General features: G+C 49.6%; 1 protein-coding gene across 1 annotated transcript in view; it reads right to left on the reverse strand.

Moving 5' to 3' along the window:
• Nucleotides 1-10000, reverse strand: part of LOC125295934 (protein unc-13 homolog A-like) — a 76734-nt gene that overhangs the window by 42087 nt on the left and 24647 nt on the right. The window contains 3 exon segments of the mRNA XM_048245552.1: nucleotides 20-1216; nucleotides 4167-4380; nucleotides 5625-5654. Of these exon segments, the coding sequence (XP_048101509.1) occupies nucleotides 20-1216; nucleotides 4167-4380; nucleotides 5625-5654 (1441 nt within the window).

Genomic DNA, 10000 nt, shown 5'->3' on the forward strand with positions numbered 1-10000 from the left:
CGTTATTTGCGGTTGCTACCTCTCTGGTTCCGGTTGTGGCTCAGCCTCAGCATCTGCTGTAGGGGATCGAAGGGGGCTTTCCCTTAGCTCCGGCGGGTACTCCTCCTCCTCCTCCAGGGGCGGTAGCTCATCTGTGAGAGGCGGCTCATCAGTTAGAGGGGGCTCCTCTCTGAACTGGGATTCCTCCGAGGGAGGAGTGGTGGGTTTAGCTGTCGTGGGCCCCACGGATCCCTGTCCAGCTGGGGAGCCCTGGGCTGGAGCCAGCTGGCCTGTGGAGCCTGTGGGTTTCAACTGACCACCAGTGGGCAGCCCTGGACCACCAGGCCCACCAGGAGCTGCATTAGCTTGGGCAGCTGGTCCAGCATTAGCGCCTGGTGGAGCCTGCTGCTGCTGCTGCTGGGCTATAGGTGGAGGCTGGCCTGCTGGGGCGGCAGGTTTGGGAGCAGGTGCCGAGGGCTGGGGAGGGCTAGAGGACATGCCCAGACCGAACACCCCGGCTAGCGGCTTGGCCATGGCGAAGAAGGACTGGACGGAGGGGATGGGACCCGTGGAGGTCGGCTGTGGTGGCGGCGCAGCCTGGGTGGGGGGCTTGGTGGACTGCTGAGGCTGGGCAGTGCGGGGGGGTCCGGGCTGGGCTGGGCCCTGGGCCTGGGCCTGGTTCTGTGCAGGAGGCTGGCCTGGGGCAGTTGGCCCTTGTGGAGGGTGGGGCTCGTGCATGGAGGCCTGCTTCTCCAGTGGGGGCCTAGAGGCGGCGGCGTTGACAGCGGAAGTGTTGGTGGTGCCGCCTGGGGGCACGTCGAGCGTCCTGGACGCGGTGCCGGTGGGCGTGGGTGTGTAGGGCGGCTCCTGGTCCTCACTGAGCGTGCCGTCCAGCGGGTAGTCCAGCTCCTCATCCTCGTACATGACCTCCTCCTCCTCGCCCTCGTAGAGATTGTCCGCACCATAGAGGAGGTCACCGTCCTCCTCCTCGTACAGTGCACCTTCCTCTCCGCCATCTTTGCTGTAGCCACCCTCGTCCGAGTAGGCACCGGCGACGTGCGTCTCATCGGGGTCCCAGTCGGGCGAGCCCTTGCTGTAGCTGACGGACGAGTGGCAGGAGTGGTAGGAGTCATTCTCGTCGTAGAGTTCGCGCTCGCCATAGTCGCCGGCGAACTCCTCGCTCAGTTGGGAGCTGCAGCGACTCAGCTCCGCAGACGAAGCATAGCTACCAGTGGGACTGCAGACATGGAGGAGGGGGGGAAGAGGAGGAGAAAAGAAAGAAAGACAGACAGACATAAAAATGGAAAGAAGATGAAGGAGAGAAGAGAAAGAGAAAGAAAGACAGAAAGAACAGAAAATAATGCAAGAAAGAGAGGAATATACAATAGGAGAGAACAGTGAGAGATGAATGATAAAAATGGAAAAGAGCAAGAGAAAGAAAAAGGAGGGGAGAGGGAGGGAACGACAGAATAAGCAGATTATTGAAAGCCAATGAGAAATACCACAGGGAATAACATAACTAGAACAGTCAAACACCACGGCACTGCAGGCAATAACACAACTAGCACACACTCAAAAACTCAAGGCAATAGCAAAGATACTGTCTGTGTGGATGTCATGGACAGGCATTTGGAGGGATATGACACTGTACATATGGAGGTGATGCAGGTAACAGGACAGATACTATATGTATGGAGGTGATGGAGGTAACAGGACGGATATGGAGGTGATGGAGGTAACAGGACGGATATGGAGGTGATGGAGGTAACAGGACAGATATGGAGGTGATGGAGGTAACAAGACAGATACTGTTTGTATGGAGGTGATGGAGGTAACAAGACAGATACTGCATGTATGGAGGTGATGGAGGTAACAAGACAGATACTGTATGTATGGAGGTGATGGAGGTAACAGGACTGTCAGCCCCACAGAGGGAACTGAGTGTGAGGGAGGCTCAAGGGACACAGAGCAATGGGGAAGGGATTTGTGATGAAAATAGAATGTATGTCGGGAAAAAGAAACAAACAAAGATGAAATGATGAAGCAAGAAGCTGAACTTGAGTGATGAAAGAGAATGAAAGAGGTGGAGGAAAGAGGAGGATGATGTCAGGAATGAGGATAAGAGAGAAACCTGAGCTGACAGAAGGGGAAACCAGAGAGAAAGAGGAAGAGGGGAAGAGAAGTCAGAGGAGAGTGGAGGAAGAGTGTACTGACAAAAAACATGCTGAAGACTGGCGGGGATGAATGAGTACAGGTGTATTAGGATGGAGGAGTACAGGTGTAATAGGAATGGAGGAGTACAGGTGTATTAGGATGGAGGAGTACAGGTGTATTAGGAATGGATTACAGGTGTATTAAGGATGGAGTACAGGTGTAATAGGAATGGAGGAGTACAGGTGTATTAGGAATGGATTACAGGTGTATTAAGGATGGAGTACAGGTGTATTAGGATGGAGTACAGGTGTATTAGGATGGATTACAGGTGTATTAAGGATGGAGTACAGGTGTATTAGGATGGATTACAGGTGTATTAGGATGGAGTACAGGTATATTAAGGATGGGCCGATGTATGAAAGATACAGGTGAGAAGGAGAGGAGGATGTAGGATGGAGTGATACATGGTGTGGCATTAGAGGAGAGGAGAGGAGGAGAGAGTGGATGGGGTGATGAAAGGTGTGGTGCATAGTAGAGGAGAGGAGGGGAGAGTGGATGGGGTGATGAAAGGTGTGGTGCATAGGAGAGGAGAGGAGGGAGTGGATGGGGTGATGAAAGGTGTGGTGGAGAGGAGAGGAGGAGAGAGTGGATGGGGTGATGAAAGTTTGTGTGTGAGAGTGAGACAGTGAGGCCACTTCAGCCCAAACAAGCCAAGAGTGTCACTCCTGATGAATTAGCCTATTAGAGGAAAACTGGACAGACACACACACACACACACACACACACACACACACACACACACACACACACACACACACACATGCACACACAAATATATATATATATATATTTGTGTGACCTATTGACCATAAAAGTGTTTTTTTAAATAATGAATGAAACCACAGCTTGTTTATTTCACACACAAACACACATACACACACACACACACACACACACACACACACAACAACAACAACAACACTGCAACTCATTACTACTGAGAGAGCATGGAGCCCCACAGGCTGCAGATAACATACTGTACACTTCTTTCTGCACTTTCTTCACCTCTTTCTCTTTCTTTCCCTCTTGAGCTTTCTATGTATCACACCCTCTGTGTTATACAGGACTTCTTCCTTTCTTTCTTTTATTCTCTCTTTCTACAGTCAGTTCAGTCAACTCTCCCCTACCTCTCCCTCTCCTCTTACACCTTTCCTCCCTCTCTCTCACCTGACGTCCACATGTTGGTCCTGTTCCAGGTGGAGGTGCAGGAGGAGTGGAGTGTGCATGTATGGGTAGTGTGGGACATGTGGCCTCACCACCCCCACCCCAGATCCCCTGTACTGGTCCTGGGCCAGGTGGAGGTGCAGGAGGAGTGGAGTGTGCATGTATGGGTAGTGTGGGACATGTGGCCTCACCACCCCCACCCCAGATCCCCTGTACTGGTCCTGGGCCAGGTGGAGCCGCAGGTGGAGTGGTGTATGCTCATGGGGTACTAATACATAGAGGCATAGTGCATGGCATTGGGCTCTTTTTCTTCTTTCCCTTCACCTCTCTTACTCTCTATCCCTCCTTCTCTCTCTTACTCTTTATCTCTCCTTCTCTTCCTCTCTCTATCCCTCCTTCTCTCCCTCTCTCTATCTATCTGCCTCTCCCTCTCTATTCCTCTTTCTCTCCCTCCTTCTCTCCCTCTCTCCATCCCTCCTTCTCCCATACTCTCTATCCCTCCTTCTCTCCCTCTATCCCTCCTTCTCTCCCTCTTTCTCTCCCTCTCTCTATCCCTCCTTCTCCCTTACTCTCTATCCCTCCTTCTCCCATACTCTCTATCCCTCCTTCTCTCCCTCTCTCTATCCCTCAATCTGTGTAGAGGTAGATGCATCCGGATCATGGGGTCCTGCTGAAACTGTAATGCTGGGCTTCTATCTTTTCCTCCCTCCCTCCCTCCCTCTCTCCTTCCTCCCTCCCTCCCTCCCTCCCTCCCTCTCTCCTTTCTCCCTCCCTCCCTCTCTCCTTCCTCCCCGCCCACCTCCCCTCACCTGATGGCCCTGTGCTGGTCGTGGTCAGGTCGCTTGGCTGTTGGTGGGAGGGGGAGTAGAGTCTCTCAGTGGAGCTAAGTGCTGTGGCCCATTGGGTACTGGTGGACGGAGGCGTTGGGCTGGGACGTGGTGTAGAAGGGCGGCGGGATGCTGTTACTGGTCTCGCTGCGGTAGTCACTGTCCCGGTCGTCCACCGCGCTGTCCGGGTCCTCGTCTAACGCACAGAAGAAGAAGAGGAGGATGACAGAGAGAGAGAAGGAAAGGGGAGAGAGGGAGAGAGAGGGAGAGAGAGGGAGAGAAAAAAAAGAGAGATGGATTATGAATCAGGAAAAAAGAGAGAAAGAGGGATGATAGACATGCACGAGAGACGGAGCAAGACAGAGAGAGATAGAGAGAGAGAAAGACAGAGAGTGTATGTAAAATCTTGGGCTGCAGTCAGGAGGCAGAGTGGGCTCTACTTCATGCCCGCCACTGCCCCTGTGTCAGGAGCGGCCAGATACGCCACATTCTGCCCTCCTCTGGCTCAGATCTGGTTCAGTTCTGGCTCAGTTCTGGAATGGTTGTGGGCTGGCTCCGTCCAGGAAGCTCTACGCCTCCCTTCACTGCATTACTGGCACTCTCTGAGCCACGGCCAACCTACACACACACACATTAACCTCTCTCACAGTGTGTATGTGTGTCTCTGTGTGCCTCTGTGTGTGTGTGTGTGTGTGTGTGTCGAGTCTCTGTATGGGTGTTTCTGTGTGCCTGTGTGTGTGTGTATGTGTGTGTGTGTGTGTGTGTGTGTGAAAGTGAAAGAAGAAGGGTCATTAACACAGTGGAGTGTGTGATGATTGGTGTTTGGGTCAGTTGGGAAGTGACCCGTGAGAAGAAGCACTTAACAGCCTGAAAGATACTTGGAGTGGACGCATTGCTCACACACACACACACACACACACACACACACACACACACACACACACACACACACACACACACACACACACACACACACACACACACACACACACACACACACACACTTCACAGTTTAAGGCTGCAGCCATGGGCCAATGGGCCAAATGGCCATCCCGTAATGAAACACACCATCTGGTTGTTGCCAGGGTGTGGCTCACGTGTGTGAGATGCGGCAGCTTTTGTGTGTGTGTGTATGTGTGTGTGTGTGTGTGTGTGTGTATGTGTGTGTGCTAGTCTAAGAGTGGAGAGTGCTGTATGGGCACTTCTAAAGAGGAGCTAAAAATACTCCCCTCTGAAAAACCACACTGCAGAGAAGCACCAGATTTATACTGCGCTGGCCACACAACAAGGCACATGCATATGGGCATGTGTGTGTGTGTGTGTGTGTGTCTGTCTGTTTAACTCTGTGTATGTGTGTACTGTATGTGTGAGGCTGTGTGTGTGTGTGTGTGTTTGTTTCACAACCTTTGAGGAAATATCAAGGGCAGCTACAGTACTTACTTTGCTGGTCTCCCCATAGACTCCAATTACCTGTAACACAACACAGGGAAACCAAGCATTAATATAGAATAATGTAACACGAGATAGAAAGATTACGTTATGCAATAAGAAACTCGAACATACACAACAAAAACGTTACATGAGTACTGTAATGTTGCAATACTATACTGGAATCCTCAATACAGTAAATGGAACATCAACAAAGACACACACACACACACACACACACACACACACACACACACACACAAGTCATTAGTGATAAGTACAGAGTAATAGTAGCCAATACTGCTCAGCAGACATACAGTATTTATGACCCCTGGCTTTATGCTAAAGGGCTCAACAACAGCCCACACGTGGGAGTCCGTGTGTCTGTGTCTGTGTGTGTGTGTCACGATGCATCATGAGTTTGAACCCAAATGCAGGACAAATCCCTGGACACAGGAATATAACTCAGAACTCAGAGGCTTTGCTCACAAGCGAGTAGGACAGCAGCACAGCAGCAAGAATATGAGGAAACACAATGGCAGAGCCATGACAGGACAAAACCAAGCGTTTAAATACAGGGCAGAACTACTGTAGGACAACGAGACACAGGTAAGAAACAAGGCAATGGTTAGGCAATCAGGTGAGAGGCAGGGACTACCTGAGACAAGGAACCAAGCCACATGGCAAACTAAACGAGGTAGCACATGGTAGACAGGAACAAAGACACAGGAACACAGGAAAAGGAAGTAAACCAAAGCATAAGAGGAAGTGACATGGCACAGAATCACAAGTAGGAAAGGCAAGAGAAAACTACAAACTGAAAGTCCAAAACAAGTAACTAAACAAGACCATGGCACAGTTCACTCTGAACTTCACAGAAAGTGATGACACATCAGCTGCCTGTACGCTTTGAATGACTGTCAACACACAAGGCAGCACCAGAAAGGGACACGTCAATACAACACACTATCATACTGAACATCCCCTCATCTACTGCTAAACATCAACACAACAAAACATCATACTGAACATCCCCTTCTCCACTGCTAAACATCAACACAACACACCATCATACTGAACATCCCCTTCTCCACTGCTAAACATCAACACAACACACTATCATACTGAACATCCCCTTCTCCACTGCTAAACGTCAACACAACACACCATCATACTGAACATCCCCTTCTCCACTGCTAAACGTCAACACAACACAGTATCATACTGAACATCCCCTCATCTACTGCTAAACGTCAACACAACACACCATCATACTGAACATCCCCTTCTCCACTGCTAAACGTCAACACAACACACTATCATACTGAACATCCCCTCATCTACTGCTAAACGTCAACACAACACACCATCATACTGAACATCCCCTCATCTACTACTAAACATCAACACAACACACTATCATACTGAACATCATCTCCTGCACTATTAACAGACTTTATAACTTCATATGATCCTGCTTTCCCAGCAGCTCATGCCATCTATCCTCATCCCGTTGCTGAGTCATCCCAGCCGCCGCACCGGTCCACGCCAAAGCTGTGTCCACTTCTGGCCAGCTGGTGATGCAGTCACTTCCTCCTGCATCACTGGAAAGTATTCAGTTGACGGCTTCCAGTATTACTGACTCCATCATGCTTTAGCAGACATCAGACACCAGACGTCCAGTAATTCAGTGACCACAAACTCATTCATGAGTCAGTCATTCATAATTGATGACTGGGTTCCCAATTGCTTCATGGACATCAGACCTAAAGTGAGAGAGAGTTCTGTCGTCTCCATTCTCTCGATGTGCTCCTGAATCATACAGCAACTCATTCAAGCAGTGGTGGTAGTCTTGTTGCCTGACAATCGGCCAGCCCAGGTTTAATTTATGAGCTGCCGTTGTGAGTATTACAGTTTTTCTTGATTGCTTTGACCTGCTTAAAGAAACTGGAATCCACTTGGTCTTCATGAACACTTGCTTTGCACAGCAGTCATCTCTTGCGAATGTGTTTACACATTTTCATTGGGTTCACACATTTCTCACACCCTTTTGCAAAACAGTTACAGTTTTTCTTGATTGCTTTGACCTGATTAAGGAAACTGGGATCCACTTGGTCTTCATGAACACTTTCTTTGCACAGCAGAAGTCATCTCTTGTGAATGTGTCCACACATTTTCATTGGGTTCACACAGTTCTCACACCCTTTTGCAAAACAGTTAACACAGATGTCATTCAAAGTCCCCAAACTCTATTGGTTTCCCCGTGCTAAACAAAAGGAAAACATCTTTTCACAGGTGGTAGAGATTCCTTACACAAGTCTGAATCTCTGATACACCTGTGTGAACCTCCTGTGCACAATTAATCAAATCATTCATTATCCATAAGAGATGCCATGTCTAAAGATGATTGAGAGGAGGCCAAAGCCCTGACGCACAAATAGTGTGTGAAAGAGTGAGAGAGAAAGAAAGAGAGAGAGAGAGAATGTGCAGGTGTGTAAGAGAGAGCTCTCTAATGCTCCAATCAAAGGTACAGTCAGCGGATTCACAGGAAGTTGTGTTTGTTTGTGTTTATCTTTATATTTAAATTTATTAGCAGATGACTTTCTCCAAAACAATGTACATTATATTTTAACCAAGGCCCAAACGACACACTCCAGAGAGGTAGTTCACCCCAACCTTCAGTATTCCAAGAGAAATTCCACGCAGGGTTTTGTTTTTGGTATGGGGACAGGGGACACTTTATCTGTTTCCAGTTTTTGGAGCCTGGGCTGCTTACAGAGACTGGGTTTCTTTACGATGTACTCACAGAATTGGCAGCTAGCAGTTGAGGAGCTAGAGGAGATGATTGCTGAATGTGATAAAAAATGTTATGGGCGTAAAATCGCTGACTGATCCTTTAAGGAGGCTGCTCACATTAGGGACTGCTGGAACATCTTTTTCAGCATTCACGCCTCTCTCGAGAATGAAGTGTCAGACTCCTGACATGCAGCCGTCCTACCACATGCTCGCTGGACCCTATACCCTCGAGGCCTACTTCAGTCCATCAGCCCGACCATCGCTCCAGCTATCACACATGTGATCAATGCCTCGCTAATCTCCGGCACATTTCCAACAGCGTTCAAAATGGCCGGGTAACACCGTTACTTAAGAAGCTTCTCTCAACCCTGCTCAAGTCGAGAACTACCGCCCTGTCTCACTACTGCCTTTCCTATCCAAAGGCATTGAACGAGCAGTCTCCAAACAGGTCTCTGACTTCCTTTCACAGAACAACCTTCTGGATCCAAATCAGTCTGGGTTCAAAAGCGGCCCACTCTACCCGAAACGGCTCTGCTGTCTGTAACAGAAGCCTTAAAGAAGCCAGAGGCGACCTTTCGGTCATCAGTACTCATTCTGCTTGACTTATCGGCTGCCTTTGACCGCGGTTAATCACCGTATCCTTCTCTCTATACTCGCTGACATGGGAATCTCGGTTCTGCTCTCTCCCTGGTTTGAATCCCCACTCACAGGACGCTCGTTTAACGTATCATGGCTTGGTCAGCTATCCGCACCTCACCATCTAACCACAGGGGTCCCCAGGGATCAGTGCTGGGCCCCCCCTCTTTGCTATCTACACCCACCTCCTTGGGACAGATTATCCGTTCGCACGGCTTCTCATACCACTGCTATGCAGGCGACACACAGCTCTATCTGTCCTTTCCACCTGACGACCCCTGGTTTCAGCACGGATCTCGATTGCCTTTCGAGACATAGCTACATGGATGAAGGCACACCACCTCCACTGAACCTCTCAAAGACTGAACTGCTGGTCATCCCAGCTAAACCTACCATACACCACACCGACATCAACATCAAATTTGACTCCCCTGTCTGTTTCACCGACCAGGACTGCAAGAAATCTAGGAGTTGTTCTTGACAACCAACTAAACTTCTCGGATCATGTTGCCTCAGTCGCCCGGGCATGCCGTTTTGCACTCTACAACATAACGGAAAATCAGGACTTACTTGACTCAAGATGCTACCCAACTTCTGGTTCAGGCAATTGTCATCTCGACTCGACTACTGCAATGCCCTCCTGACAGGTCTCCCAGCCTGCGCAGTGAAACCACTTCAGATGATCCAGAACGCGGTGGCGCCGCCTGGTCTACAACCAACCCAAAAGGGCACATGTTACCCGCTGCTCATCCAGCTACACTGGCTACCTATGGCGGCCCGCATCAAATTCAAGTCTCTAACGCTTGCCTACAAAGTAGTCTCGGTTCTGCTCCCACCTACTTGAATGCCCTCATACAGACTTACACTACCTCCAGACCGCTGCGCTCCTCTGATCGAGCGGCGCTAGCTCTACCACGGTACGCTCAAGCCAATCCAAACTTTTCTCATCTGTTGTT

Source organism: Alosa alosa, chromosome 1 (genome assembly GCF_017589495.1).
Source record: "Alosa alosa isolate M-15738 ecotype Scorff River chromosome 1, AALO_Geno_1.1, whole genome shotgun sequence".
Classification (NCBI taxonomy): domain Eukaryota; kingdom Metazoa; phylum Chordata; class Actinopteri; order Clupeiformes; family Clupeidae; genus Alosa; species Alosa alosa.